Genomic DNA, 16,628 nt, shown 5'->3' on the forward strand with positions numbered 1-16,628 from the left:
AGATTAACAAGAATACATGAGCTTCACCTCTCCAACGTGACACATACAGGAGAAATCACAACATTCCTTTGATAGATAGAATGTTGTCGTGTCGCAACCTAATTTGAGGAACACGAAAAAGAGCACATTCCACCACCACCACATAAGCGTACAAGAGAATAGATATCTCAGTTTAATCCAGGAAGTACTGTTAATTCTCTCGAATAACGAATGCCCCACTAGCCATTATGTAGGTTGGGGGGGTTGCAAGGAGGGGGTGTAGGGGGCGAAATCGCTCGACCAAAATTGTTTTTGAAGTCATTTGTACTTGGAGTAATTTAATACTTTCAGAATTAGGGATTTTCTATGTCATGTGTTAGATATTATATATAAGAGATTTCATAAGGAGGTGAGAGGGATTATGGTTTTGTATTTTCCTTCATTAGAATAGTGGAATATCTTGTTATCCCTTGACAGTGGACGTAGCCCATCTTGGGTGAACCACGTAAATTTGTACATTCTATATGTGCATGCAACTCTCTTTCGTTTTTCTTTTACAAATCATTGTTCCGCTGCTATGTTAATTCCTAATACGTACAATTCCCTTCCTCATTCTTTCCATTTTTATAAGAAAAGAGAGTATAAGACTAAGTCATTTACTTATCTGCCCTATTTTGTTTAATCCTTATCCATGTGGTCCTTTCCCATGAGGAAGATACCTAGGAAACTCCCCTTCTAGCTCACGAAGAGGTGATCTCTCAAATTTGTCTTGTCAATATCTGTGTATCCCTATAAAATAGACTTTCCACTATGATGTACATTAAAATTCTCACATTGTAAGAGAACTTCATCTTGTCATCATACAACATAGTTCCTTCGCCACTGCAAACATTTTACTTGTCTTATGCTTCACTTTGCACATTCTTAATGTGTGTATCATTATGTGTGTACCACTATTTTGCATGCATAATTTTGTATACACCATTATCTATGCAATTCTGTGCACATTGTCAGTGTGTATTCTGTGCAGCACTAGCCCCTTAAATGAATGACTCTGGGTCATGAAAAGGATCAAATTGTGTCGATTACTTGTACTTTCATTATACAACTACTCTAGTCGCATAGCTTCAATGCTCATTGGCCTTTGTTTCTTCAAATGCATTCTGGTTCACCTGCATATAATGATGTGGTGGAACTGGTAGATAGTTATCACACTTTGATATAGATCTTTTAATCAAGCGTGGTCCAACTAGTAGTTCTTCATAGGGTTGCTCCCCTGTTCACATTACCTATACCAACTGTAAGGGTATTATCGTCATCTACATCTCCAATGCCTTGTTGTACAGCTCCCCACATCATTATGTGCCATGGGAGAAGGATAAGAACAAGATCAATGATGTCACATCAGTATGAACAATTCATTAAGGAAGTGTGATAAGATTTTCCATTATCTAGAAAGATAATAACACTCTCATTTGAGTAGATGGCAATGGCGTCTTTTTCTTTTTGCCTCTTCATTAAATAGAATTTGTCACTTGACTCAATGGGTACGTACTCCATCTGATGTAGAATTACTAAGAGACCACCAGTCTCTCTTCTAGTTGTCAGGTAATGAACTGAAAATAATAGTGTTGGATTTATGGGCTAAATTAATTATTCGGGTTGATTAAATGGGTGAGAGTCAAATTACATGAACCGATTCAGTCCACTCTCAAGCTTAGGGATATGCTAGCTCAACCCATTGTGGTTTAGGGTTTTGAGTGCAGGACAATATTATAAATACTAGGTTTTGGGTCCCTACAGCCATTATTCACTCTTCCCCACTTTACCACTAAAGTGAGAGAACCAAGGAGGTTTAAGAGGCTGTAGAAGATCCATAACCAAGTCAAGAAAGCGAAAGTGGGAGTGACCAACATCAATCATCTTCAGCATACTAGGTGAAAGGTTCGTTTTAAGGCCAAATTGAAATCTGTTTTTTGCGTTGGATTCCTTGTTTCGGGCCACATTTAATGATCAAATTTTTAATATGACATGTTTATTTGAAATTTTATGTTGTATTTAGTTTCAATCATTGAAACAAAATGGCATAAATCAATGCTTTGAAAAATATATATGTTATTGGTTACTATGAAATTGAGAAATTTTTTTGAGATATGTTAATATGGAAAAGGGTGTAAGCTTCCGCTCATTCTTAGTTGCAAAGTAATTTTGCTTTAAGAAACCATGAAATGATGAGGTGAAATCCACCAAAGTGGTACATCTTATTATTTCATGATTTTCCACAGGGTAGCAATGTAGGTGACATTTACCCAAAGGTGACGTCACCAAAGTTAAGAAAATGACAGTAATCTAGAGATTCCTAAGCCCAAAGGTGAGGGGATTTCAAAAGTTATTGTTCTTTTCACAGTAAATATGAATTTACAAGAGGACCAGTGCATTCTTAGCCCAGAGGATAGGAATGTAGTTGCGGTTGTGACTTTTGTATGGTTATTGTTGTCCTAGTGACATATTTATATGTATGTTTTGAACATAAAGATATACATCTCCAATGGGAAAGATATGATAGAATTGAGTGAAACCCACCAAAGTGGTACATTCAGTTCGATTGTATCTTTCCCAACAGTAAAGATGATACTTTTCCAAAGGTTATGTCATCAAGGTTTGAGGATAATCATCCACATTTCAGAAGGGGACATTGAATTTGGAGTTCTTTTACCCATAGGTGATTGAATTCCAAAGTCAGTGTTATTTTCACAGTTAAAAGAAGAATATAAGAGCATCAGCTAATTCCTGTCCCAAAGGATAGGGATACATTTTTAGTTGTAACTCTTATTTAAAATATATTGATGGTATTACATGTTTTTATATTATGATTTATATTTTGATATTTGGCATGTATTGTGTTATTGTTACTGCTGTAGTAAGATGGTCATTCCCTCAAGTTATGTATCTTCCATCCCAATACTTACTGGTAACAACTATCAAAAGTGGGTGGAGAAATTAAAATTACATTTAGGTCTTCTTGACTTAGACTTGGCACTTAGGGAGCCTAAACCTGAGCCTCTCACAGACTCGAGCAGAAGTGCTCAAAGGACCAAGTTTAAGAAATGGACTAAAGCAAATAGAAAGTGCATACTGGTTTTAAAAAAGACAGTTCCTGAAATTATACGTGAAAACATAGAGATCAAAGACACTGCAAAAGAATTCCTGGATGCTATTAAAGCTAGATTTCAACACAACAAGAAAGCTGAGAAAACCACATTGATGACCAGGCTATTGAATACAAAGTATAATGGATGTGGGAGTGTTAGAGAATATATTTTGGGTGTAGCTACTGATGCTAGTAAACTTAAGGATCTTGGAATACAGATCGATGAAGAATATATTGTACACATTGCACTGAATACCCTCCCTAGTCAATATAAGGTTATCCAATCTACCTACATTGCACTGAAGGACGATTGGAGCCTAAATGAGCTCATTTCCATTGGCACTCAAGAGGAAGAAAAATTGAAACAAATTAGGTTTGAGAGTGCACATGCAACTTTTCACAAGGGATCTTCTGGTGGACCAAGCAGAAGGAACAAAAATCTTTCCAACAGAGGAGGCGTCAAACCATATGACAGGACTAATAGCTCTCAAGAACTTGACACATCTCAAAAGGCTCAGGATGAAGAGAATACCAACAACGTAGAGTGTTTCTGGTGCCATAAGAAAGGACATGTGAAGAAGGACTGTTTTATTTTCAAGAAATGGTTAGAGAAGAGGAAGAATTCTGGGGTTGATAAGCAGGATGATACTAAGAAAGGGTGAGGTAGACTGATCATCAGCAATTGAGAGCAAGTAAAATTTGGTCACATCAAGTAGTTAGGATTTCTTTACATACAGTTATTTGAAATGCTTGATTAGTGGGAGCTCTGGTTTTGTTTAGTATTTGTTTATGTTTTGAACCTTAGCCCGTATGTTTTGGGGCACAGTTTGATGAATTATGGTTAAGTTTTAACATTTACATTATGCATAGTTATTTCTTGAAATATTTGGTTTATGATTTCATTTGAAAATGTTTTTATAGGTAGTAATTGTCTTAGTTATAGGCAATATTTTGCCACAGTTCAAAAGGTAATGTTTGCCACATTTTAAGACAGTATTTGTCACAGTTCATAGGCAATATTTACCACAGTTTATAGGCGGAAGACCACAGTTAGATATTAACCACAGATCGAAGGCGATTTGCCACAGTGAAGGTTAATATCTCAGTTAAGGACCTACATAGAATGACAACAGTGTAATTTGAGGATATGTCAATATTTCTATGATGGTATCCCACATAGATTCGTGTTAAGAAACTTACTTATGCTTGTAATAACAGAAAGTTGTATGCCGTATATTGAGGTGTATCTTCTGCTGTTATTCGATGTGAGTGGTTTTTCAACTGAATCACAGTAAGAGTGGTTAATGTAATAAGATTCTATGGCCACACCAATTTAAAAGACATCCTTATAATTAATGTAGCCCAAGTGGGAGATTGTTGGATTTATGGGCTAAATTAATTATTCGGGTTGATTAAATGGGTGAGAGTCAAATTACATGAACCGGTTCGGTCCACTCTCAAGCTTAGGGATATGCTGGCTCAACCCATTGTGGTTTAGGCTTTTGAGTGCAGGACAGTATTATAAATACTAGGTTTTGGGTTCCTACAGCCATTATTCACTCTTCCCCACTTTACCACTAAAGTGAGAGAATCAATGAGGTTTAAGGGGCTGTAGAAGATCCATAGCCAAGCCAAGAGAGCGAAAGTGGGAGTGACCAACATCAATCATCTTCAGCATACTAGGTGAAAGGTACAAATCGATCCTCCATAATTTTATTAGATTCGTGTTCTTGTTTTTCCTGTGTGGTTTCCTTAATAGGGTTTCAAACTCAAACCCATAGGGAGTTCTAATAAATAGAGCTTGTAATCCAACGATTTCTTGATCCAAGGTCTTTACAGGGGTGTACTGATCCTTGCATTTAGGCGTATCAACAAGTTTTCCATCTTATTTTCTCCAAATCATCCAGTTATTCTCATTCAAGCTAATCTTCCATGGTGTGGTATAGACTTTTAATGTTTACACATATTTTGAAGAACTTACTCAGATACCACTCATTGGGACTCGGGTATAACTCATCCTTAAAAATCATTACCTATAAACCTTTACATCAGACAATTTACATTTAATTTGGGAGAAATAGGTTGGGTACCTTATTTATATGTTGTCTTTATAAACAACTGTGTAATTTGTTACGGGAGAAGTCGTTCTCCATAACTTTCAAGGTCAGCAATTTCTCGTGGAAAGCATTGTAAATGTTGCCAAGAGCAACTTGCTTCCGAGATTTCGTGGATGCATGCATAGATGGAGATTTTATTCAACGACAGCGTATGAACCGAGTTTGACTCGGTCAAATCATTAAGTCAGATATCCCTGGTCAGATGAATTTAGAGCCATTTTACTTTGACTTGTAGGGAGGAGACTTGAGAAAGGAGATTAATTGTAAAGAAGAATTAAGGGGTTCTTAATAGGATTCCGTTCTCATTAATGAAGAATGACAAATGTTTTAGAAGGTATATAAATAAATTGGTCCCTTGACCCCTTAATTAAACATGCCAGGAAGTCCAAGCATTGAATCATTCAACCAGGTTGATCTTTGACCAAAGGAAACACCCCAGTTGATTAATAGACCAACCTCACCCCTCAACCTAAAATTGGGTGAGCCAGTGGAGCCAATTAACTCAGGAACTAGCCTATGGGTTATCTACAGTTTAGTTCTACATGTTAATAAACGTTTTAAATTCGAGTCTTCTTCTGGTGACTAATCTATTACATAGGTTAATCCGGATTTACCCTTGAACCTGATCATAGGACATGAGATGAGGTGAACCATGTAACATAATTCCTTTCCAACATAGCTCCATAATGATATAAATCAAATTTAATTTTTAATTTCTTACTGTTTAATTAATTTGCAATATTAAACTTCAAATGCAAGACCCGCAGATATCATTTGGTTGTCAATCATAATTAGTTTAGTGTTTATTATATTCAAATATAGCCTATTCTTCCAAAGTTCTCATGCTCATCATTATTTCTATGCACCCCAACAAGATAAGAATTTTTTTTTTTTTTTTTTTTTTTTGGGAGGGGGAGAAAAGAGTTTATATATGAACAGAATCAAACCTTCTATACAATTATTATATTATTTAAGTTTTACTCAAAAAATAAATTATATAATCTAGATGAATATGGTTATATTTACTTACATGTGGTATAAGGGAAGTGTAGATAAAAAGTGGTTTCTAAGTGAAAAAAGGCTAATAATGTTAGCTTGTCACTCTATGGAGTTTTGAATGGTCAATATGATCAAGCTATTCCATCATTACTGTCATTACTGTAATGGCTATCATATTAAATATTGACCCAAGAGGCAAGTACTGTGCTCATTGGTCTCTTATTTTAAACACTCTAAATTTTCATCTCCCTCCCATTCTTTATATATGAAGAAGAAATCAATTTCTCAATCCCTAAATTAATCAAGGAACTTGTGATTTAAAAAAAAAAAAAAAGGCTTAATGGACCCCGGGGGTGGAGAGAGAGACTATCTAAACCATTCAGAGTTCAAAGTCCAAACATAACAACCCAAAACATAAAATAGGAATCAAGTTTTCCCAGAGTCCATATCCTTTACAGCGGGTGGTGAGGTGAGGTGAGCATTGGAAATCTAGACACGCATCCTAAGGAACTTCCAACCACTCGATACTCATTGCACCAATGCAACAGTTGCAGACAATTTTCACACGTTTTCCCACACCTATGGTTAAAGGAGCTAAGGTTATGGATGATATCCACAAGGTATCGAGAAACAATAAAGAATATTATAATTATCAACTTCATATTATAGGGGAAAGAATATTTATAACCCTACGAGGGTGTATTTTTCTTGAACCCTCGATCGAGGAAAACTTACTCCTATCACATTTGAATATTTGATCGGGGGAAAGTATTGCTACCTGATCATTGATCACGTGGCACCTATGCCCAAACACAAGGGAGTTAAAATGAGTACCTACCCATGTGAAATACAAAATGTCCACCCCTTCATTATCCCCTAGGCTGATGCAGAGACCACATGACCAATTAATGTTCACATATTTTATATAATGGCCTTTTCCTCCCCCTTCCCAGCCTCCACATCCTTTGTAGCCACCGTACTAGTGCGATGAGAATCAATAGCTGAGAACCCCTTGGGATATGTGTCCAGATTTTCTCAACTATTAAATACTCATTGTACCAGTGCAGCAACTCCAGAGGATGTGGTCTCCCCCCTCATACTCAGGTCAGGGTATTGGCTGCTTAACCCCTACAACCCCATCACCATCCTAAAAAAATATATATTTATGTCATCTTGGGTAGGGGTGTCAACGGTCCGGGTTGGTGCTGTTTCGGTCCGGTTCCATCGGTTTCGGTGTGACTTTGGAACTGACCGAAACCGACCCATTAAGGATTTATCGATTTCGGTCCGGTGTCGGCTTCGGTGCGATTTGGGTTCAGGTTGGTATCGGTTTGGATTTATCAGGTTCATTTCGGTTTTGGATCGGTTTTTTAAACCCAATCTTAAGCACCGCCTCTATGTCTTCCACCTTGTACTCCCTTGCAATCCTCGAGTCAGGGGATTCGATGAGCCTCCCTTTCGCATAAAGCTCTTTCACCCAATCGATCAGCAGCGGCTCGTCATCAAACGACATTTCAATGGGTCTCCGCCCGCACGCCACCTCCAGCACAAACACCCCGTAACTGTACACATCGCTTGTCGCCGTCGGAGCTATTACATTCGCCAACTTCGGCGCTAGCTCCCATGGCCATAACCGCTGCCCGCTGTCGGCTCCACGGCTAGCTGTAGCCGGACTCTATCTGTAACTCCAGTGAACTGTCTGTCAAATCTCGTGAGCCCTCTGCATCTCGTGAAAGCAAATTTGTTTGTGAACTGTCTCTCTCTCCTCACTTCCTTTGGATCCTTCCCTCCTTAATCACCGCCGCTCTCTGTGCATTCCAAAATCTTACCCTATCTTTCACTTCCCTCTTCAATCTCAACAACGAAAACCTATCCACCTTGCTGACTTAAACCACCGTTGTGGGGAGCTGTCTCTGCAAAAATCTCTCTAGCACTTTTTTTTTTTTTTTTTTTTTTTTTTTTTTTTTTTTTTTTTTTTTTTTTTTTTTGAATTTGTCTTGTTGGGTTCTAAAGATGTGGAAGATGAAGAAAAGCCATCTTGAATGTGGAGTTCTTGACCTTCTTGTTGTAGTTTTCCTCTCGGTTTTTTGTTCCGGTAAAGTCTCAGACAAACTCAGGAGATGTGGCAACGATGATGGCTTTGAAGCAGAGTTGGACCCTCCGAAGTCCCTTGAATGGACTGACCCAGATCCTTGTAAGTGGAAAAATGCGGGCTGCACGGCTTCAAAGATATCCCAAATTCAAAATGAAAACCAGGGTCTCTCAGGTACTCTTCCTTCTGATCTTCAAAAGCTCACAGTCCTGCAACGATTGTAGTTGATGCCTACCAACATCTCTGGTTCTCTACCAAGCTTGAGTGGGTTGGGTTCGTTACCGGCTGATTTCCTTACCGGGCTTTTGGCCGCTGCTGTTCACTCCGACACTCCGTCACGGCGTCACTAACCTAGGTTTTCATTCTTTTGAAAAATTAGGGTTTTGACAGGTTGAAGTTGAAATGTAGAATTTGTAATTTTGTATAGTTGATAAACGTTGGGCTCGGGTCGGTTTGGATCGGTCCGATTTTGGTGCACATTTCCGACGTTTTTGGTGGCCCAACGGGCTAACCCAAACAGAACCGAGACCGGATTCAATTTAATATACAAACCAAAACCGGCCCAATAAGCCACCGGTTCGATTTGGATCGGACTTAATCGGTTCGGTCCGGTCCGGTCCGGTTTAGATATTGACACCCCTAATCTCGGGATAGGCTCTCTCCATTCTCCAATGCTTTTTTTTTTTTAACGGTGATCTCCAGTCAAAAGAATGGGAATTTTAGTTTTTTTCATTGGAAAAAAAATCTTTCAAATAACCCTCTCAAATCTAAACGGGATCCATGGTCAAAGGTCCTCTCTGACAATTCCTGAAGTGGACACCTCCACTTCCAAAGAAGCTCACTTTGTTTGATCAACTTTTGATCTAAACCCACAATACTGAATCTTGATACGTGTCATTTCTTCTTCATTTAACTGGAGATGACTGTCCAAAGGAAATACTGGAGGGAACAGCACACTCAGATCAATCTAACAGTTATTAAAAGGCCCTTTTTATAAAGTTAAAAGAAATTGTCCTTTCATCCAAAAATTCCAACTCACTACTGTCTCCGCTCCTTCATCCTAACGATCCTACAGCCCCTAGCCCATAGGCTACGTCCCTCTTCTTCTTCTTCTTCTTCTTATACCAAAATCTTCTCCTTAAAAACCCTAAACCACTACGAATTCAAATTAAGATGTTAAATCGTTCCTCCTCCTCTTCTTCCTTTGCTTCTTGCTTCCGCTCCACCACTCTCCCAATGGATCTCGACCCATCAACGACGGAGCCGCTGCCGCTGCCGCTGCCGCTGCCGCCGCCTCCGCCGCGCACCTCCGGCACGGCCAACCTCAGCACATGTGTCTACAACACTGACTTGGGCGTTTTCGTTCTCACCTGGTGCCGCAACGTCATTGGCAGAGCTCTCCATATCGACCTCCGCTTGGATGACCATGATGAGGATGTCTCTTTTCGCCTACCCGTTAAGCCCTTTCTCTTATGGCGCAGATATGGTTCGAAGATATTCAATCTGAGTAACCCAACTAGGAAGGTTGAAATTTTCTGGGATCTCACCAAAGTCAAATTCAATTCAGGCCCAGAACCCCAATCTGGGTTTTACGTTGCCGTTGTTATTGATGGCGAGATGATTCTTCTGGTCGGTGATTCCTACAACCAAGCTTATAGCAAAACCAGAGCAAGGAAGCCAGAGAGAACCCAAGTTTTGATTTTGAGGAGAGAACATGTTGTGGGAAAAAAATATTACACAACGAAAGCAAGATTTGGGGGTAAGATCAGATGTATCTCCATTGATTGCAGGGGGTGTTCAGGGGATGAGCCCAGTCTCTTTTTCTGCATCGATGGAAAGTGTGTTTTGCAGGTGAAACGATTGAAGTGGAAGTTCAGAGGGAACGAGAGGACTGAAATGGATGGTGTCCCAATTCAGGTTTCGTGGGATGTTTATAATTGGTTGTTCGATGATGCTAATAATGGACATGCTGTGTTCATGTTCAGATTTGAGAAAATGGACGAATTGGAAGAAGGGGTTGTTGGGTTACCGCAGCAACAGCCCCATGGGTTTGGAATGAATGGGTTCGAGTGGAAGAAGATAAAGAAGAGTCTATTAAAGACAAGGAGCTCGTCGTCGTCGTCAATGTCTTCAGCTTCGTCTGGTTGCAGTTCTTCTGTGATGGAGTGGGCTAGTACAGAAGAGACCGAGTTGCAGAGCCCATATGGGTTTTCATTGCTGGTTTATGCTTGGAAAAGCTGAAGGGCCTGATTTAAAAAAAAAAATTTCCCCCATTTTTGTTAATTCGTTGTTTGGACTGGTAAACAAATCATTTACTAACCCATTTGTTCATGAACATAACAGAATAAAATTGTTCTTTCTCATTATCATCTTCTGCTACTAGAAAAGAAAAAAAAAATCTCTTTTTTCTGCTTTGGCAGTGAGGAATTGAGGATTGCTGTTGGTTCCTTATTTCTTGATTGAATGAACATGTACGATGAACATTGATTATAAGAATGAAGATGAAGATTAACATTTGTTTCTTCTTCTGGGCTTGATTTGGTTTTGATTTAGATTTTGTTTTTTAATACATTGTTTCTTCCTCCTCTTTGTTCATTGAGAGCAGAACAAGGAGGCGGTGGTGGGGTGAGATGGTTTGTTATGGGGGCCATTGGAGGATGGGCTGTTGAGACTAAATCCTTCTTTAAATTATAAGAAAAACTCGCAGAGGAAAAGAAAGGGAAGGAAAGGAAAACAATGGTACGTGATGAAAGGAATGGGCATGGAAAATGGAAAGAAATGAGTTTTAGATGAATCAGTATTGATAGTTTGACTACAAAACACTTGTCGTGTGATTTCTGCCGCTTCTGCAATTGTTGATGCACTTTTTCTATTGCCGTGGACAGAGGAACGGCGAGGCTCGTCCGACTAACGTGTTGGAAGAATGAATAGTATAATAAGATTGACAGTCAGACTGACCATTAATGAAGTGTTTTCCTAGATCCGTATGTGTTGAGAAGTTATGAGTCTTATGACTTATGACACGGGAGTTAATGAGTTATCCTATATCCGGTGTGTGGGGTTCGGACTTCAGCCCAATTCCCCTTTCCCTTCCTGTTACTTCAGCCGGGATGTAAATGGATTCGATCTGTATTAGCGGTGAAAGTTTTTTCATGATAATCCGAACCCATCTTGGCCTGTTTTGAGCGAACAGGCCTTGGGCCAAGTTTTTTGACCTAAGAGTAGGTTATGGTTGAAAACCCCAATCTTGACCCAGGGTTGGATCGGGCTCGGATTGAGGCCTCAGCTCAACCCAACCTGACTCATCTGGCCTGAAATTTAACCCTGAATTTTTATATTAGAATTTAGAGTTCTTATTGGTATTTTATTTTGTTATGGTTTTTTAATTTATAAGATATGAATGGCAAAACAAGTCAATCAAGATTAATCCAATCATTGCAGAAGAAAAGGTCAACCCAACTTAGCCCATACCGATCCACCCTGGCCCTAATACGGTCAATTATGGCAGAGTTGGGTTGGTATGAATCCGACAGGGTTGAGTCTGAACATGAACCCGAAGGGTTGGGTTGGGCCTGAGTTGAAATTTGAGGATTTAGGATTGGGTTAGGGTTTTAAAAAATCCGGCCCAACCTGACCCTGTTTCATCCCTAATCTGTATTTTCTTATTGGAATTTGGATTTTTGGACTATCTGTTTACGTCTTTGACTTATGTAATTCAAATCTTTCTCCTCGATAAATACAATTTTCTTTTAATCCATTTTTCTAAGTTGTCTTAACTCTTTTCCATATTCTTTAGAATTTGCCTAAACTTCAAGAACCCCCAAAATCATTAATTAATTATCTAATCAGATCGAGTAATTATTTTCCAGATACCCTTTGACTGGATACAGATACCTATAAAACGGACATGAATATGGATGCGAACCAAATTTGAATTTTTGATTATCCATTTACATCTCTAATTTCTAAATAAGTGTGTCAATTGGGCCAGTTTTTATTATTTGGTTTGGTTTCAGTTTGATTTATACTTTGACAAGATGAAAATTAAAATCAAATCAGATAGGATTGAACGAAAATCAGAATAATTTTTATTCACAATTCACAACACACGCTCACAAGTATGGAATAAAAATACCCACTAACAAAGTAAGTGCATTTTGCTAATTAATCTGAGAGTATTAGGAATCATGATTGGCGAAAATATTTGAACGCTTTTTCAAATAATAATATTATCGAGTCCCCAAATTTCGATTAATCATAGTCCGACACCTCATACACTCAGATGTTCATCATTTGAGAATGTGGAGACCCTCACTCATGTTCACACATATATTCCACACAACAAACATCTAGTGTGTAATTAATCCTGTCAGTAGATACCAACCATTGGATCGACACGATTGAATGAAATATAAATATAAACATAACAGTAAGTGCCTATCAAGTACAGAATAAAACAACTATCGAAAATTTCTCTAGAGAATACAAATGCGGCAAACCAAATCAGGAATTTCGATGAATCAATGTCCAACATAATTAAGTACCCGTAATTATATTTTCATAAGTATTTCCATTGGGGGAAACATACAATGTGGCATCCTTAAAACAAAATGTCCAGTCATTCTTGTAATTGTGAATAGTAATGGTAAAAGGTGAACAATTGCATATTCTCAAAATAATTACAACAAGTAAATAAATAAGAATCATTATAATTAATTTAATCAAAATAAATTAGGTTTGAGAGATATACATCAATTGTAGATAATCCAACAATTGAAGTACTATAGGTGTACATGAACATAGGGTGCATACCAATACACGAGGGATATTTGATTAAATTAAGCTATGAAATTTACCATGTGGCTGACCCAAATGATAACCTCTATATCCAATGGTCAAAATAGCTTCATTAACTATCCACATGATAAGGCATGTAAGATTGATTCCGACCAGAGTGTGTAGGAACCTTCTTCGGTTCTTCCTAACTTATAGACAATGAGAATGGTCTATTTCACATAAATTCAATATTTCAAGAAAAGGTAAGATTTTCTTGGTATGCGTAAACAAGGTAGGTTTGCAAAATTTATCGAGGCATAAATTTTCTGGGAATCGCATAAAATTAATCATATCATACTCTTTATTGACAAGTACATTTTTCACTGGAGGTATTAATCGAATGAACTTCTAGACCCATTATATATATATATATATATATACTAGTAAAAATACGGCGTAGTCTCTTACTTGAGATAACTTTTTTTTTTTTTACTGAGATATAGATGATATTGGATGCTGCTTTGGATTTCATATGAGTAAGGTAGGCTATAATGATACATTTACCGTTTCCCAATCAATCCCTGAACATCAACCCCTGCTATGTTCATCATCAAAGACACCGTTCCTTACTATTGCTATAGTAATATGCCTATTAATATTTCAGCGATATTCTCAAACGTATCTTGGATGTGGAGAGCATTACAGACACTATTGTCATTTGCCCAGTATTGTATTAAAGAATAAGCATAAGTTTATATATGAAATAATTGGGCAAATTATTAGAAAATAAAGGTTGATTACCCATTTAAGGAATTCCACATAACTTCATATTTTTTGTACTTTATTGTATTTAGCATCACCTGACTCTCCATTTGCATATTTTGTCTATTTTTATCTTACTATGGCTTTTGTTTATTTTAATGAACGTACCACCAAAGATTTTTCCATATTTTGGGGTTTAATGATCAGTTAAGTTCTTTTCGCTCATTATATTTAGTTTTTTAATAGATTATGTGTAAAATAGTATTTGAGTATATCATCCATGAAATGGACTTAGGAATTTCCCTTAAAGTGTTTGGAATGGATTTGGTCTTGTTTCACTTTATTAAAAAAAAAAAAAAGAGTAAGAAACCTTGTTTATTATCTCAGTCCTCTTCCCTTCCTTACTTATCATCTCTCCTTGCCACCGGGCCCCTTTTCCTGTGCCTCACTCTCCTTCTCCATTTACACTCTCTTCCCAACGACATTACTCCATACTCCCTATCCGAGAGCTTGTGTTTCTACATCATGGGCATTTTCTGAGAAACCAAATTTCATATCATCACATAACAATTTTCCATTTAAAATAAAAATGGGGCCCAATCAACCAGATGTCTAAGACTGTCAAAGCTTCCATTAGATAAGATTAGAAGATAATTATACCAAGGAAGGTTAGAAATAGCAACTCTTGAATCAAAAGGTCGATGGCTCAAAATCATGGAGAACCCGAGATTTTGCAAATCATAATTTAGACTTAAAAAAGATTTAACTCGTGTACCCATCGAGCAACGTAGTTATTTATGATCATCAAAGGGTCGAAGCGCGAGAAGAATTGCAAATCACAATAAGGCACTGAAAAGTAAAAAATTGAATTACATAGAAAATAAAAATACAAAAGAGATTCAAAAAAAAAAATAGATAGGTAAGGAGTAAAGTATGACCTTGCATGGAGATTCTTTCTAATGTGAAGTATTTGAAACGGATAAGCATTGTGTTAGTGAATCTGTATTCTTCTCTTTCATATAATCATATATATAGCCAAGGGCTGCAACTTGCAAGGAAGGGAGAGAGCTCTGGCATTTGCAAAACCTTTCGTTTTCTCCTTTTAAGATTCTCTCTTCTGCATTTAGTATTTGAAAATTTTCGGTAATTACAATTAAGGAAAACAAAAAGAGATAGAAATAGATGAAATTGGTTTATGGTTATAATAATAACAAATTAAGGGACAAATTAAAATTGAATATTTGTACCTTTTCATAACCGTAAAAAAAGGGTTAATGGAATAAGATACAAGTCACATGGACATGGGCATGGTGATGGGACCCATTACACTCCTTAATTTAAGATAGTAATCTTCACTAAAAGAAGGCATTAAGAGATTTATTTATTTCCTTTTAAACCTCCCTATTATTTCTCCATCTCCAAATGATACTCTCACAATTTGATTCCTAATTATTAGAGATTTTTTTTTTTAATCTCCACCTTTTGTGTGTTATTATGTGCCCAAGATTTAATTCCTAATTGTTAGGTATTTATTTAAAATAAAATCCCCAATTACCTCCACCTTCCCCTTTTTGTGCCCACGATTCCTAATTATTAAGAATTTTCTCTCCTCTTTTAATACTTAATAATAATTAGTTTCCCCTTTCTACTCCATTTTCTTATTATTTTTTTTTCTTCCATTTTGAGGGGATTTTTAGTCCATTGGAAAGTTTTTTACGTAGAGGTTGATGGTTCTTTTTGTCTTTTTGAAAAAGTATACTAAAGACAGGGAATACATACCTTTTAATAGTAGTAGTAGTATATATATATATATAACACAATAAAAATCCTATACCAACCATTGGATAACCACGATTACATAAAATATAAATGTAACAACAATTGCCTCTCAAGTGCGAAAAATATAACTACTCGAAATTTCCCTAATGAATACAATGGCAGTAAATCAAATAGGGAATTTTAATGGATCAATGTTCAACTAAGAAAGCTTAAATTTTATGAAAATGAAAAAATATAATCAAGTCATACTTTTATTGACAAGTACATTTGTCATTGAAGGTATTGAACAAACACAATCCCATAGGGCTTAAGAATCCCAAATAGACAGCAATAGGTAAGCTCACTCAATGAAGAAAATCAAAATTTGTAAAAGAGGGAGGAGAGATGGCTCCAAGCCCAAAACCAACTTATTTGTAATTGGACCGTTCCAATCCCCCTGCATTGATAGTGTTATTTTTGTCCCATATCTGGATGATTCTCTTGATAATAAAATCATCATTGTTACTTTTTGAATTTGATGGGATAGGAAATAGGAGGGGTTTTTATTTTTTAATTTTTTGGAGGGTTTGGGCTGGCCCATGATCGAGCCCAGCCCATTTATTATCTGTCCAACACCAACTAGACGGCCTAGGGAAGATAACGTCTAGGTTTGCAAGTTATCCATTATGTTTAGTATGTTAAAGAAGTTTAAATGATTAATTTGGAAATTATAAGGAATAAACCTTTATCAAAGTCGATGGATTAATGCACATTCGGATTATGGAGTAATTATATTATCTTCACCTTCACCTTCGCCTTCACACATGAGTGATCAGATTTAACCCCATCATATTGGTTTAATATAGTTTAAAAAAGGGGTCATTGCTTGGAGCAATGGCAAATGGCTCTTTTTGCCTGTGTAGTGGTGCGGAACCATACTGAATACCAAGATCGTGCCAGTTGACACCTTACCAAATACCGAATTATAGACTAA

General features: G+C 37.1%; 1 protein-coding gene across 1 annotated transcript; it reads left to right on the forward strand.

Moving 5' to 3' along the window:
• The first annotated feature begins 9,359 nt into the window (after positions 1-9,359).
• Positions 9,360-10,860, forward strand: LOC122068824. Its single transcript, XM_042632736.1, has one exon. The coding sequence runs from the start codon at positions 9,512-9,514 to the stop codon at positions 10,577-10,579; it is 1,068 nt and encodes a 355-aa protein (XP_042488670.1). The 5' UTR covers positions 9,360-9,511; the 3' UTR covers positions 10,580-10,860.
• Positions 10,861-16,628: the final 5,768 nt, after the last annotated feature.

The sequence above is a fragment of the Macadamia integrifolia genome, unplaced genomic scaffold (genome assembly GCF_013358625.1).
Source record: "Macadamia integrifolia cultivar HAES 741 unplaced genomic scaffold, SCU_Mint_v3 scaffold46, whole genome shotgun sequence".
NCBI classification, from domain to species: domain Eukaryota; kingdom Viridiplantae; phylum Streptophyta; class Magnoliopsida; order Proteales; family Proteaceae; genus Macadamia; species Macadamia integrifolia.

Bases quoted from the DNA above. Each gene is read 5' to 3' on its own strand.
- LOC122068824 (XM_042632736.1), top strand. From the start codon at position 9,512: ATGTTAAATCGTTCCTCCTCCTCTTCTTCCTTTGCTTCTTGCTTCCGC.